The sequence below is a fragment of the Pelobates fuscus genome, chromosome 9 (assembly GCF_036172605.1).
Source record: "Pelobates fuscus isolate aPelFus1 chromosome 9, aPelFus1.pri, whole genome shotgun sequence".
Classification (NCBI taxonomy): domain Eukaryota; kingdom Metazoa; phylum Chordata; class Amphibia; order Anura; family Pelobatidae; genus Pelobates; species Pelobates fuscus.
Genome location: NC_086325.1, coordinates 26,323,707 through 26,339,951, shown reverse-complemented (window position 1 = coordinate 26,339,951; position 16,245 = coordinate 26,323,707). Strand labels below are relative to the sequence as shown.

The 16,245-nt window shown below is 41.6% G+C and overlaps 2 protein-coding genes across 2 annotated transcripts; both read left to right on the top strand.

The window, feature by feature from the left end:
* Positions 1 to 4,953: 4,953 nt before the first annotated feature.
* On the top strand, positions 4,954 to 5,880 carry LOC134573530 (olfactory receptor 5AR1-like). The gene has a single exon (XM_063433306.1). It carries the CDS (start codon positions 4,954 to 4,956, stop codon positions 5,878 to 5,880), a length of 927 nt encoding a protein of 308 aa, XP_063289376.1.
* A 9,438-nt stretch (positions 5,881 to 15,318) lies between these two features.
* On the top strand, positions 15,319 to 16,245 carry LOC134573624 (olfactory receptor 5AR1-like). Its single transcript, XM_063433409.1, has one exon. The coding sequence runs from the start codon at positions 15,319 to 15,321 to the stop codon at positions 16,243 to 16,245; it is 927 nt and encodes a 308-aa protein (XP_063289479.1).

Sequence of the window (16,245 nt, the reverse complement as noted above, 5' to 3'; positions counted from 1 at the left end):
ATCAATCAGAAGTCCAATTCTTGGGTTATATAATCTCTGCAAAGGGTTTTCGTATGGATCCCAAGAAACTTTCTGCCATCATGGAATGGCCTCTACCTCAGGGTTTGAAAGCCATTCAGCGTTTTCTGGGTTTTTCAAATTATTATAGGCGCTTTATTAAAGGGTTTTCTGCCATTATAGCACCTATAACCAGAATGACCAAAAAGGATGGTAATACTCGTGTCTGGAAACCAGAAGCGCTTGAGGCCTTTGAATTCCTGAAAGCTTCATTCGCTTCTGCCCCTATTTTACAGCATCCTGTCCCTTCCCTACCCTTTATTCTTGAAGTTGATGCTTCTTATATAGGGGTAGGTGCTGTCTTGTCTCAAAGAGATTCACCTGAAAAGCCATTGCACCCTTGTGGCTTCTTTTCCAGACAGATGTCCAAAGCAGAAAATAATTATGATGTAGGCAATCGCGAACTCCTTGCTATCATTTTAGCACTCAAGGAATGGAGATATCTACTAGAAGGTACTAAGGATCCCATCCTCATTTTTACGGATCACAAAAAGCTTTCCTACCTTAGTGAAGCAAAAAGATTGTCTTCTAGGCAGGCCACGTGGTCTCTGTTTTTGTCTCATTTCAATTACATAATCACATACAGACCAGGTGATCGTAACACTAAAGCAGACGCTCTGTCCAGACAATTTGAAACTGCTGACAAACTAGAAATTGATGTTACCCCTGTCTTTCCTCCCAACAGAATAATAGCTACTACTGTTCTATCTATTTCTTCTTCCCTCTTACAAGCTATACAGGCTAAACAAAACATGGCACCTGGAGAGAGGCCTGCTGATAAACTGTTCGTTGATGTCCCCGAGAGATGGGACATTATGTCATTGTATCATGACACAAAAACTGCTGGACACCCTGGTATTTCTAAAACATTATCAGCAGTTTATAGATATTTCTGGTGGGCTTCCTTACGCAAGGACGTCACCGATTACGTACATGCTTGTACTACTTGTGCCAGTATGAAGTCCTCCCACAGAGTTCCTTGTGGGTTGTTGCATCCGTTGCCCATACCCGAGAGGCCTTGGTCCAATTTATCCATGGATTTTATTGTTGAATTGCCCCCTTCGAATGGTAAAACTGTCATCCTGATGATAGTGGATCGTTTTTCTAAGATGGCTCATTTTGTGTATCTTGTCAAGCTGCCCTCATCCAAGGAACTTGCCTCTGTCCTCGCCAGGGAGGTGTTTTGGTTGCATGGTATTCCCACTTCGATCGTGTCCGATAGAAGTAGCAAGTTTATTTCCAGATTCTGGAAAGCATTTTGTTCAGAGATGGGTATTTCTCTCTCGTTTTCTTCTGCTTACCACCCCCAGACTAATGGAGTTGCTGAACGTGCCAACCAATCACTAGAGCAGTATCTTCGTTGTTTCGTATCCCACCATCAGAACAATTGGGCTGACCTTCTTCCTTGGGCTGAGTTTGCTCGTAATAACGCTGCTCATGAATCCTCCGGTAAGAGCCCTTTTTACGTTATTTATGGCCGGCATCCCGTGGTTCTTCCAGCTGCATTATCCTTACAGGGCATGCCAGCTCTGGATGAACATTTGGCTGGTTTACGTAATACTTGGGAGCAGGTTCAGTGTTCTTTGGTGGATTCCGCTGCTCGCCAGAAGGTTCAGGCAGACAAGCATCACAGGGCGGCTCCATCCTATGCCGTGGGGAACGGGTTTGGCTTTCCACTCGCAATATTCGCCTTCGTGTGCCTTCTATGAGGTTGGCTCCTCGTTTTATTGGTCCTTTTCGTATTTTACATGTGGTTAATCCTGTTTCATATGCCTTGGATCTTACTAGGAATCTACGCATTCCTAACGTATTTCATACCTCCTTGTTAAAACCCCTCCTGTGCAACCGTTATACCCGGCATGTTCCTCCTCCCCCTCCAGTTTCTGTGGAGGGCCATGAGGAATTTGAAGTGGCCGCTATACTCGACTCTCGTTTTCTTCGGGGTTGCCTCCAATATCTGGTGCATTGGAAGGGCTATGGGCCTGAGGAACGCAGTTGGATTTCCGCTGACGCTGTTCACGCTCCTCGCCTTGTGCGTTCTTTCCATTCTCGCTTTCCTGCCAGGCCTGGTCCTCCCCTGTCTTCAGGGGGGGTACTGTAGCAGTACTTACCCTCTCCAGGGGCCGGCCAGGGTCCTCTCTTCTCGCCGCGCGCGGTCCTGCTCCTGCACGAGCCGCGCGCAGCTCATCCGACGGCGAGATCAGGAAGGCGGACAGTGACCGAGAGAAGCGGTCACGTATCCCGCCTGACACTAAGAGCGCGCCGCGTGTCTCGGGCGCGCTCCTAAAGGGACCGTGGGAGACTAAATTTAAAACAGTCTCCCATTGGCCCCTGTCATGCCACATTCCCCATACACTCACCTTTTGTGGGCGTGGATATGACAGGGGCCAATCAAGGTGAACTCTAGGGTATTTATACTCACCTGTTCCTTAGTACCTTGCCCTATCGTGGTTTCTGTTCAGTTCCCTTTAGTGCTTGTATCGTTCAGTTGTTTTTTTGGTGCTTGACCTTGGCTTTGTTCCTGACTCCGCTTTCTCTTTATCCTTGCTTGTCTATCCGCCGGTTTGCTCTCCTGTGTACCAGTCCCTGGCTTGTTCTACTTTACGCTGTCTCTCGGTTCCCTTGACCTTGGCTTGTTCTGGACTCTGTCTTTTCTTGTATTCGTCTAAGTCCGGCCATTCTAAGGTCCGGTAAGACAAATCTTGTTTTCTTGCCTCTAGACTATCTGGACTATTCTTGCGTGTTGGGGTATATTACCGTGACACATACATTATATTGTTGCAATGGCACCTGTCAAGGGGTGGAATATCTAAGGCAGCAAGTAAAAAGTCATTTTTTTTAGTTCCATGTGTTGAAAGCAGGAAATATGGGCAAGGGAAAAGCTTGACAACTGCGTCCGAGCATCTTCAAAATGGCAAATCTTGTGTATTGTTTCTAGTATGCAGCGATTAGTACCTACCAAAAGTGGTGAAAGAAAGGACAAGCAATGAACTGGCTTCAGGGTCATGAATGCCAAAGGCTCACTGATACACGTGGGGAGTGAAGGTTCGCCCATTTCTTCAGATCACACAGAAGAGTTATTGTGCCTCAAATTGCTTAAAAACGTAATGCTGGCTATGATAGAAATGTACCACCTTCACAGAGATTGTTGCAGACCACATACATCCTATTTTGGTCTTCCTTGATGGCAGTGGCTTTTTTCAGCAGGATAATACATGCTGCCACACTGCAAAAGCTAGTTTAAGGAACATGACAAAGAGTTCGAAGTGTCGCATTGGCCTCCAAATTTCCCAGATTGCAATCCAATTGAACATCTGTGGGATGTACTGGAAGAACAAATCCGATCCATGGTGGCCCCACCTTGCAACTTGCAGAACTTATAGGATATACTGCTAATGTCTTGGTGCCAGATACCACAGGACACGTTCAGAGGTCTAGTGAAGTCAATGTCTCAGAACTGTTTTGGCAGTATGAAGGGGGACCTGCATGATATTAGGTGTCAGGAAATAAAGAGAGACACAACACGCAGTGTGAAAACAAATAAAGTAGACAACGTATACTGGACCTTAGAGTGGCCCGGCTAGCATTTAACGGACAGAGAATAGTCATGGACAAGCCGAGGTCAAGGTCAGAAATCAGAATACGCAAGCATTCACAAACCGAGTCACAGAGAAGAAGAAAGGAGAATAGTCAAAACACAGCCAAAGTCAAACCAGATATAACCAACAATACAACGCACAATAGGGAACAAAGTAACTTTAAACCCTAGAGTGTGTTGTATTGTTGGTTATATAAGGTTTTGAGTTTGGCTGTGTTTTGACTATTCTCCTTTCTTCTAGACAGGGAGTTGCTTGCGATTATATTGGCTTTGAAAAATGGCGACACCTGTTGGAAGAGACTTACCATCCTATAACGATTTTAACAGATCACAAACATTTATTCTATATAGGAGAAGCTAAACGACTATCAGCTAAACAAGCTCATTGGTCCATTTTCTTCACCCGATTCAATTACGTGTTAACGTACAGACCTGGTCAAAAAACTCAAAAGCAGATGCTTTGTCACGTCAATATGAATCTCATGCCTGTCCAGAAACAGAAGTATCCTCTGTGGTTTCTAAACAACATATCTTGGCCAATACTTGGGTCAAGATATAATCTTCTCTTATCTCTGAAGTAGAGGAGAAACAATCCTAAGCACCACAAAAAAAAAAAGTGAATGTAAAAAATACGTCCTTTCTGACTTAGAGATGGAAATACTTACTTGTGTCCATGACAGTAAAGTCGCTGGACATCCAGGCATTGAAAAAACATATTCTCTTATAGCTAATTTATTTATTTGTAAATTTATTAATTTAAAAATATTCTTATATACATATACACCTTATTTTAAGTTTCCAATGAGCACTGAGCAATCATTTTGGCTAATTGATTGTATTTTATTACATATTTATAGATTTGTTCATGTATGCACCCCTCATTTAAAGTTTATTGCTGTATGTATATTTTACATATTATTGACACTTCTTCTCAATGGTCTGGGTGACTATAATGTAAAACATTGCAATTTTTGAGAAAGATGCGGGGTCAACTTGCCCTCTAGTGGCTCTCATGCTGAGCATTGATTCAATGCTTTCCTATGGGAATGTTTGCATGAGCATTCGGCACTTGATGCACATTCACATTAGGTCCCCAATGCACAATACAGGCATTTATAGTTTTTGTCATGCATCATAGATTTAGCAGATATATTTAAAATGTAGAAGAAAATAGTATAGGACAAATATCTCAATACATAGTGGATTGTATGAAATTTATTTGTGCTGTTTTTGAAATGTATATAATTATAAATCAATTAAAAACAATAATTTTCCTTAGATTGCGGAGTATTGTACTAATGGATAAAATAAATCAGACTAAAGTGACCTTCTTCATTATTAAGGGGATATCAGATGTCCCTGCGCTCCAGGCTCCCATCTTCCTACTGTTTTTTCTAATTTATCTCTTCACCATTGGAAGTAACATGACCATTCTCCTGCTCGTCTGTTTGGACCATCATTTGCACACTCCCATGTACTTCTTCCTGTGTAACCTCTCCATAATGGACATGTGCTGTTCCACTGTAACTCTACACAATACATTTATCATGTTTTTAACAAAAAGTAATCAAGTTTCTTTCTCTACCTGCATGGCACAAATTTACTTTTTTTCAAGTTTTACTTCGAATGAGTTGTTGATACTGACTGCCATGAGCTATGATCGCTACATGGCCATTTGTAACCCCTTGCACTATCCAGTCGTTATGAAGATGAAGAACTGTTATGTGTTGGCATGTGCCTGCTGGTTTGTGGGGTTTATAGAAATTATACCATTCATGGTTTTAACCTTAAATCTCACCTGCTATAAATCCAATATTATCAACCATTTCTTCTGTGATATAATGTTTGTTATAAAATTATCCTGCAGTGACACCTCTGCCTTGATTATTTTGGTTTTCACAGAAGGCCTGCTTCTGTTAAGTCTCACTCCCTTTCTTTTGACCTTTATCTCTTATCTATTTATTATTGCCACCATACTAAAGATCCGTTCGAGTTCCGGGAGACAAAAAGCCTTCTACACATGTTCCTCGCATCTCACGGTGGTTGTCTTACTTTACTCAACACTTTTCTGCCAGTATCTAATGCCATCTTCAATGGACACTTTGGACTTCAATAAAGGCTTCTCTCTTTTTAACACGGCAGCTGTCCCAATATTAAACCCAATAATTTACAGCTTAAAAAATGAAGATGTAAAGGCAGCTCTGAAACGAAAAATAAAACTATGATGGTACTTTGTGGCAAAACCTGCTTTAAGTATATGGGTACCCTTGGGCACCAATGGCAGAACATTAACCACAAATACAGACCTGTTCTGGTATAGTACTGGGAGGAGAGAGGGACTATTGGTTGGGAAGTTCTGTATGTCCAGCAGAAAGGCATATAACGGAGCTATAAAGTCCAGCAATAAAGTGAAGGAAAAGTATCACATTAATAGTGAATATCCCAATGTTTTGACCATATATAGGTTTTTCTCAGCCTACCAAAATCCTGATCCTGATGTTGAGTCAAAACATCGCTTGGTATAGTGACTCTGTTTTTGGAATTTCTATTGATTAGACATTATTGAGGGAAACCCAAGGAGTCTGCATGGGCACACATTACAGCTTGCAAAAAGCTACAGATCTCTTTGTCTGATTGACAGCCATAGGGGGTAACAAAGTTAATTTATAAAAAATGCCAATTTCTATTTAAATCTGCACTTTTTGTAAAATGAAAAAAAGAGGATGCAATCTTCACAGAGAAAGCACTCCAGCAAGCTAAAGTACTTTAGGTGTTTGGCATTTTCATTTAAGACAAACATGCTGATAATCCAAAAGACACCCTTTTTATTATTTAATTTTAGTTTAAAATTGTACTAAATCTCATTATTATTATTATAACTTTTATTGTAACTAAAACTTACCAAACAAGCCAGCAATAGGTCAGTGATAAAGCTTTGCCCTAAATTAGTGGTTCCCAACCCAATCCTCAAGTACCCCCTACCATTCCAGGATTTAGGGATTACCTAGCTGTGTCCAAGGTGTTTTTAGAAAGAAAGAAAAAAAACCATGTTAGACACAACAGGCCAATCCCTAAATCCTGGACTGTTAGGGGGTACTTGAGGACTGGGTTGGGAACCCTTGCCCTAAATTGTTCCGACACAAAAATATATTGGAAGCAGCAAAGCAAACCGTGGCAACCATCGCCCTGCCCCTAGACCCTTCCTCCAATCCATATGATATGTAGAGAATAATGTGTAATTATAGAAGAGAAGAGGTCCAGTGAGTGCCCCTAACCTTCTTCCCCATGCCGAGTGTAGTGGTATTGGAAGTTATTGCCAGAACTGGCATACGAAAAGATTGAGGGAAGCCCAGCTCCCAGTCTAGTATTTACTAAAGCCCTGATGTTGTCTCAGGACCTAGGTGTAGAAGGAGTGATTTATCACCTTACCATAGTATTCTGGTATTTTATTATAATAGTCATTGAACATAAGTTGTATCTGTTGTTTGAATTTGAATGATCTTTCTGTTTTTCTGCTTGGAGACAGAATAAAAGTAATTAATATAGTGTTTGCTGAAATACACATCTCCTGAGGTTTCAGCACCATTAGGGACTTGTTCCCAAAACTACCAGGAGAAGATAAAAACGCTACTCTCAAACAGTTTCGGAGCTCAGTGAGAGAATGTATCCAGTAACAGGTAAGAGCAGACATCACTGACCTCTACTGAGCAGGACATTCCATACAGGGGACGTTGAATTATCAATCCAGCTGTATCTGTCCCTCACACCAAGTGCACGTCACTGTGAAATGAAGCACATAATGGCATTTGTGGTGTGCACTACCATCAGACGTGACTTGCATTTCAGGTTTGATTTAAAGGGGACCTGTTACTCTCCAGAATTCTTTATATTGTATTTACGTACCCCTATATTTAACAAACATATATTTGTGAGGTATGAAATATAACATCAAATGTAGAAATCCACGCTTCTTTGCTCTGCCACTAGGCGCCTCCATCTTAGCTCGCTGTCAATCATCAGTAAAAGCTCTGTCCTCTACGAGAGAGCACACAAAGAAAAGGAGACATAGAGCAATGTTTCTACTTCTCCTTGTAATTTGCAACGTTTGCCCTGGCTTTGAATTGTCTGAACTGGTTTATGATGTAATCTGCTAAATCTTTAATATAAATTTTAAAAAAAGTGAGTGTCTAGTAAAGGTTAACACAAGTTGTAGGTGTTTTTTTTTTTCATTTAACTGGGTAAATTCTAGATGTGACATTTCACTCTAGACACAATTTATTATATGCATTGGTTCAGCTGCAACACAAGCATGTTTTATTCAGTGTCCTAGTAGCTGGACTATTTAAACCGCAATAAATATATCAATATATGCCATATGTCTTTGTGGGTTAGATATTTCAAACATCAAAGCATGAGAACCATTATGCCCTAATCCAGGGGCAGACAACTTTTGCACTACAGATGTTGCGGACTACTTTCCCCCTGATGCTTTGCCAGCACTATGATGGTAAGAGCCTTATGGGAGATGTAGTGCACTGATTCTGGAATGCTGAAGGTTACCTTCTACTGCCGCAGTCGGAGGTGAAAACACATATATAAGCCATGCACTCAAACTCCCAACACTCTTGAGAAGCTACATAAACTATAATATTAAGACCCAATGTGTAAACAAACCAACCTCAATAACTTGACCAACGTACTATCCTAAACTCCAATGGACATTTAAACATAACAGAGGTTTTTAGAATCCATGTGTGACTATAAAGTATAATCTCTCCTACACAACTGCAGAGATCTTCAGTAAATCCTATATTCACAAGGTTATTCATTAAATTGTGAACTGAAATAATATTAAAACTGAATATCAGATTTTATGGTAAAAGAGGCAATCTGAAACGGTTATAATGTGTATGGAATAAAAAGCAAGGGGTATCATTCTAACAGATTTTATTCACATAAACCAAGATAATCCCAATAATTGGGTCTAACCCTAAAACAAATATCAATGGAAGACACATAAATACCTTTTAACCCTTGCAGAACATGATTACTGAAAAAAAAAGATAAATATCTTCATGCAATTGTAGACCATAAAAAGGGTAACGGGACAGTTTTAATATGTATAATTATTAAACTCTGTACGAATGTCAGCAATTTAGTTACACTTTAATTTACTAAATCTAGACTGATTGATACATCACTGCTTATAGCATTTTAAAGAAATGTGAACCACTATTCAGATGTACTCCCAAATGGGCAAAACAAATTGACTATGTAGCACCACTTTGCAAACAATTCCCTCAGTACTTTAGTCACTTCTCACTCACAGATTTCGGTTCTCCGATCTTCAGTGGTCAAGTCTCCAAATGGACATGACATTATCTGCTTTACTGACGATCTTCTGGCTGAAGGATGACTGCCAGACATTGTCTCTATAATTCTTACTCCAGCACTCATCAAGTTTTTCTGTGTGTCTTCCCTTTCTGAACTACGCAAGGTTCCAATTCTTGGATCTACTAGAACTGAGGCTATTTCAAGCCCCTTGACCCGTTGATTTGATCTTTCTAGAGTTGGTGTATTTTGTTGGCTACATTGCTATCTAGAATGGTGACTGGGGATTGGCATTTGTTTGTCTTATGAGTCTTACTTTTCTTATAAGTACCTTATAGTTGTGCAATCTTTCAGCTTCTTGATATTTTTCTTTTCAATAATAAATGATGTTATTTATTTTTTTCATGTATGTACCCCTCATGTTGGCAGCAAAAGAAGCCAGCAAGCAAACAGTTAAAACATGTAAAACAAAATAAATAATAATATTCATTTAATACTAATTATCAAATAGTCATGTAAAATGCATTTTATACCTTAAACATTTCTGTTTCATGTTTGGAATATAATGTAGCACTCACATGGAGTTAACCCTTTCTCCATGAAAGTTTGTTACCTATAAGATGATAGAGTTTTGAAATGTAGTATCTTGTATGAGAATTGATGATTATTTGCCTGCAGGTTCAATTCAAATGGATTTTATAAATTTTGTTGATCCAAATCTGCAGGCAAATAGTGGTCAGTTTTGTTGAATGTGAGCATTGTTTGCATATTTCCATTATTTTGTTCTGTCTTCCATATTGCATCCGGACAGGCTGATATGTCTCACGTAATACGAAGGTTAAATCCAGTTATTGATAAATCTCGTGAACAACGTCCAGATTTAGCAGTCTGAGTGCCACCACGCTGTCTCTGATTATTTTTGCTGATCTGAAATGGGCATTCAGTTCTTTAGTAAATAACCCTGTATAAGCAGAGGACACATCAAGGAGTTTTTGTCATATGTACCTATTTTGGCATTTTACAGATTTAATATTTAATATTTAAGATATAGGGTTAGAAACCAAACGTTCACTGGCAACTGGCCTTAAAGGGAAGCTGTCACTGCTCTGGATTTTACAACCCCTGGATAAAACACAGAAAGTCCCCTATAATGTGTTCATCTTTTTTCATGAAATGCTCCTTTTTCTTTTAAATTTAAAGGAAATAATAACATAATCCCGTTCAGATAAGGCAAAGCCAGGGTAAACTTGCTGAACGAAGAGGAGAGGTATATGTATTGTTTCACTTCTCCTCTTCCCTGAATGCTTTCTCTATGTTTGCTGTCAGGTGAAGTTAAAGGGGCACTATAATCACCTGAACAACTACAGCTTAATGTAGTTGTTCAGGTATGATCTATAGCTCCCTGCAGGCAATCTAATGTAAACATTGTATTTTCAGAGAAAATACAGTGTTTACATTGATTGATAGGAATACCTCCTGTGGCCGTCACTCAGACGGCCACCAGAGGGACTTCCTATCATGAAGGGCCCTAAAAAGGCCCTGTACACGTCAGACGTATTAAAATACGTCTGACGTGTGCAGGAGAGAGAAGGCACTTTGTGCGCGCCTTCTCTCTCCAGCCTGTCAGCAGAGGAGGGGGGTGGGCAAAGACCGCGAGCTGAGCTGTCAGTCAGCTCAGCTCGCGGCCATGCACACCGCGCGCATGCGTGGTAGTGCGCTCAGGACTTCAGAGGGCGGCATGAATGCCGCCCTCTGAAGTATGTGCGCATGTGCGGCAAAGCCGCGCGTGCGCACAAGGGAACAATGAAGCTTCCAAATGGAAGCGTCTGATTGCTCCCTGCTCGCGCCCGCCTATTTCGTCATTTTGACGAAATAGGGGGCACGGCTTCACGAGGCTCCCGGCGCTGGAACCAGGTAAGTAAATTCGACTGCCTGGAGAGTCCCTTTAACAGAGGTGTGGGTTTCTACACACTACAGGTTTTCTATACATATTTGTTAAAGGACCACTATAGTGTCAGGAAAACAAACTCATTTTCTTGACACTATATAATCCTTAAGTCCCCGCCTCGCTCAGGGCCCCCCTCCTGCTACACTGAAAGAGATAAAACCCATTCAGCCACTTACCTTTATCCAGCGCCGATCTCCCTCGGTGCTGGTGACCTCTCCTCCCCCTCCGACCTCAGCTCCCAAGTGGAGCCGAATGCACATGCGCGGCCAGGGCCGTGAGCGCATTAAAAACGCCCATACGAAAGCATTTCTCAATGCTTTCCTATGGATGTTCTGCATGCTCAATGCGATTTTTGCACTGAGAGTCGGGGAAGCACCTCTAGCGGTTGTCAGGAAGACAGCTCCCCTCATACATTAGGGACACTAAACAAGCCCTAAACAGACTGTCAGGGCTCAAATTTCCACCAATAGCGAATCTTTGTAGCCTGGATGTAGAGTCCCTTTATTCCTCCATCCCTCATGAGAGGGGGATTGAACATGTTGGATTCTATCTCAATCAGAGACCACGTGAAGATGACTCTCATACAACCTTTGTTTTACGTTTACTGGGTTTTATTCTGTCACATAACTATTTTTTGTTCAACTCCAAGTTCTACCACCAGGTGAGGGGTACCGCCATGGGCACAGCGTGTGCTCCATCATATGCGAACCTCCACCTGGGGTGGTGGGAACATTGGATAAGTACATCTGAGAATTTGGCAGAATATCTACCCAAGATTCTATGGTGGGGTCGTTATATTGACGATGTTCTAATCGTCTGGCAGGGTACCCCCCAGGAATTCTCAGATCTGGTGGCTCTTCTTAACCAGAATGAAGAGAACCTGCGATTTACATCCGAATTTGGGGGTCGCTCCATGAATTTTCTAGATGTGACCATCACCCTGGACGAGGGAGGCACATTTCAATCCACACTGTATAGAAAACCAACGGCTACAAACTCGCTTCTCCACTGGAGTAGCCATCACCCAAGACCACTAAAGGAAGGCATCCCCACTGGCCAATACCTCCGTCTCCGCAGGAATTGCAGCGATACTTTGGATTTCAAACTTAAAGCACAACAACTCAGAGCCCATTTTAAAGCAAAGGGCTACCCGAACCGCTGCCTGAAGAGGGCATACAAAAGGGCACTAGGGACCCAGAGAAGTATACTTCTTTGTGACCAATCCGACAAAGATACAACGACGGAAGCCGGCAAAATACGTATGATTGCAACATACGACGCAGGCTGGTCCGAAGTTAGGAAGTCTCTGGATAGATTTTGGCCTCTACTGCGAAATGATGCCCATCTTAAACACGTCCTTGGCCCTCATATTGACATTACGGCCAGACGGGGACGCAACATCCGCGATATGCTGGTACCAAGTCACTTCTCTACCCCTGTACAACCAAGAGCAACCTGGCTAGGCACCCCACCCTGCGGCTCTTATGGCTGCGGTAGGTGTGTCGCCTGCAGATACATTTCCAAAGGCTCAAAAACTATAAGTGACACTACAGGGGGTGACTCTATAAAGATTAAATATTTCTTTAATTGTAATACGAAGGGACTAGTGTACCTTCTATCATGTTCCTGCGGACAGAGGTATGTGGGCAAGACCTTCAGAGCCTTCAAAGAAAGAATCTTGGAGCATGTAAGGTCCCCAAGGAACCGCCTAGAAACGCCTGTATCTAGACATTTAAAGGAACACCACCATGGTGACTCTAATAACCTCAGATTTTGTGGCCTCGAACTGGTTAAGAGGAATCAGAGACGTGGGGATTTTGACAGAATCCTGAGGCAGAGAGAATCCAAATGGATATATAAGTTAAAAACACTCCAACCTGGTGGCCTTAATGAGGGCTTTTCCTTTGCCCCATTTATTTGATAAGTATTTTGTCTCATTACCTTTTTGGATGGGGACCAACTATGCAGGTCCTCCTTTGAACCATGCCTTACCTTCAGCATATATACCACTCTTTTATTGTACATATTAATCTAATGTATAACTTTTGATTGAACTATTTTAATTTATGTCTCTATTGACACATAATTCATTATGGATCAGAAACTGAAAAAGCCCCTCCTCCCTTATTTGTGTATTTCCAATAGACGATACCAGAAGTAAAGCCCCTGTAAGATTTTCAAAAGTAACCCCTCGTATAGGGCTGACCCGCTTTTTACTTGAAGCGGATCTGCCTCCTTTAAGGGATCGATTGTTCTACTCGACGACTATGTCCGCGCGCATGCGCATAATGAAGTCTTTGCGCATGCGCTGACACTCGGACATGGTTGGATACGTCTGCCTAGTGGAATAATCGAAAGTCGGGAGACAAAGTCCGGGCGCATGCCTGGACGATTATCCACAAAGAAATAAATTAAAGTTCTCGCGCATGCGCCAACACCTAAGTACGGACATGCGCACACCGCAAACCGTAATTAAGCACACTCGGCTAGCGGTCACTTAGGGACCCCCGCCCCCTCCGGAACAGGTAGGGAACTTTAGGTATTTAAGGGAAACAAGGGGAGGTTCAGTATACACGATTGGCCCTTGAGAAAGGCGGTTAGACCGCCGAAACGCGCGTTGGGCAGCTTGATTTACTGAGCAGCTTGATCTACTGCTTTTTGAAACGATCCTGTATCTGGATATAACTTTTGTCGACTGCCTTGACAGCTTGCAGGAGAACCTCGCAGCCTTTGAGAGATAATAGAGTGATTACTATGACTCTGAGTTAGGAGCATCTATGGCGATGTAGCCTCCTGTTTAGCTCTGTTTAGACTCAGCCATTTTTTCATACTTTATTTTCCTCTACTATTTTTTATCTCACTATCCTTTCGATTTATTATCCTCTGATTGCTTTAGATAGACCATGAATTTTTTTACTGATAACGAATAAGCATATATCCCTCAGGATTATCGGAAGGTATAGGGAAACCAAGAACAGCTTGGAATAGGAGAATTTATTGTTCTCTTCTCTTGCCTTTTGGCATGAAACAGCTATAAATAGGCTGCAGCTTTGTGGGAGGTTTTTGCCAGCAACTTTGTTTCCTCACTATTGCAATTTTGTTTCATTGCTCTAGTAACAAACTGCATCTATGTGAAGGTTGTTGCTGTCTTTACCCCATAAGGCTTTCTGCCGTACTGTCTTGAAACTGTATCATTGCAGTCGTATGGTTTCATTGTTTTAACCCTCACTTTTTTGGGTGATAGATTAGGTGTGTTAGTGGGATATTATTTGTGTTTTATTAAAGTTTTTGTTATTTTCAATTGACATTGTATATTGGGGGTAGCGGTCGTGAGACCAAGAGCTCCGTTTTTTACGGGGAACTTTCCTCACTTCCTTTTCTCTGTTGATTTTCTACATATAGAGGGTTAAGCCCTATACTACCCCTGTAACCCTTCTTCAGTTTTTCGGTCAGAGTTCACTCTCTGACTGATAACTCTTTTGTTTAGACAGCCACTAGAGGCTGGATTAACCCTGCAATGTAAACATAGCAGTTTCCCTGAAACTGCTATGTTTACATCTGAATGGTTAAAACCTGGTGGACCTGGCACCCAGACCACTTTATTGAGCTGAAGTGGTCTGGGTGACTATAGTAGTCCTTTAAGTATAAGGATTAGAGATGTCCCGAACGGTTCGCCGGGAACCGTTCGCCAGCGAACATGCAATGTTCGCGTTTGCATTCGTGGCGAACACACGCGATGTGTTGGTCCGCCCCTATTACGTCATCATTGAGTAAACTTTGACCCGGTACCTCACAGTCAGCAGACACATTCCAGCCAATCAGCAGCAGACCCTCCCTCCCAGAATGTGTCAGCTGACTGTGAGGTACCGGGTCAAAGTTTACTCACTGATGACGTAATAGGGGGCGGGCCAACACATCGCGTGTGTTCGCTGCGAACGCGAACATTGCATGTTCGCCGGCGAATGGTTCCTGGCGAAGCGTTCGGGACATCTCTAATAGGGAAATGTAAACATGATATTAAAAACCCTTGGAAGTGACAATTCTCTTTTAATCTTGTTTTAGGCGCCTATGACTGCCCAAAATCCACATGTCCTTAATGCCAACTCACCTTCAGCTTTTTATACCAAAGAAGATAAAAGGATGTTTAGTCCAAGATGTCTCGGAGAAGTGGAGACATGATCAACCCAACATACTCCTCAGTATTTGACTCCAATATAAGTATACTTAATTTAAATATCAACAGACACTACCCAAATTAATTTTTGTGTAGAAATCTTTATTTTGACTGACTGATTTTGACTGTAAAGTTTATTATTTCTTTGTATACTTAAAATGCATATTATAAAGAGGTGTGACTTTCCTTAGCTTTCTGAGGACTGTACTGATGGATGAAATAAATCAGACTACTGTGACCTTCTTCATTATTAAGGGGATATCAGATGTGCCCAAAGTCCAGGTTTTGATCTTCTTACTGGTTCTGCTTATTTATCTTCTCACCCTTGGTGGTAATATGACCATTCTCCTGCTCGTCTGTTTGGACTATCACTTGCACAATCCCATGTACTTCTTCCTGTGTAACCTCTCCATCGTGGACATATGTTGTTCTACTGTAACTCTACACAATATACTTATTATGTTTTTAACGGGAAGTGATAGAGTTTCTTTCTCTACCTGCATGGCACAAATATACTTTTTTTCAAGTTTTACGGCAAACGAGTTGTTGATGCTAACTGCCATGAGCTATGATCGCTACATGGCCATTTGTAAACCTTTGCACTATCGAGTTGTTATGAGGATGAAGAACTGTTATGCACTGGCTGTTTCCATTTGGGCGTTGACATTTATAGATATTATACCGTACATGGTCTTAATCGCAAAACTCTCTTGCTATAAATCCAATGTAATCAACCATTTCTTCTGTGATATTATGTTTGTTATAAAACTATCCTGCAGTGACACCTCTGCCTTGGATACTTTGTTTTTTACAGAAAGTTTGTTTCTATTAAGTCTCACTCCCTTTCTTCTGACCTTTATCTCTTATCTATTTATTATTGCCACCATACTGAAGATCCGTTCGAGTTCCGGGAGATGGAAAGCATTCTACACATGTTCCTCCCATCTCACGGTTGTTGTTCTGCTTTACTCAACCCTCTCCTGCCAGTATCTAATGCCAATTGCAGTGGGCAATTTGGACTTCAATAAAGGCTTCTCTCTTTTTAACACGGCAGCTGTCCCAATATTAAACCCAATAATTTACAGCTTAAAAAATGAAGATGTGAAAGCAGCTCTGAAACGAAAGATAACATTGTGA

What these genes read in the sequence shown, in the direction of transcription:
- LOC134573530 (XM_063433306.1), top strand. Translation starts at nt 4,954, where the DNA reads ATGGATAAAATAAATCAGACTAAAGTGACCTTCTTCATTATTAAGGGG.
- LOC134573624 (XM_063433409.1), top strand. Translation starts at nt 15,319, where the DNA reads ATGGATGAAATAAATCAGACTACTGTGACCTTCTTCATTATTAAGGGG.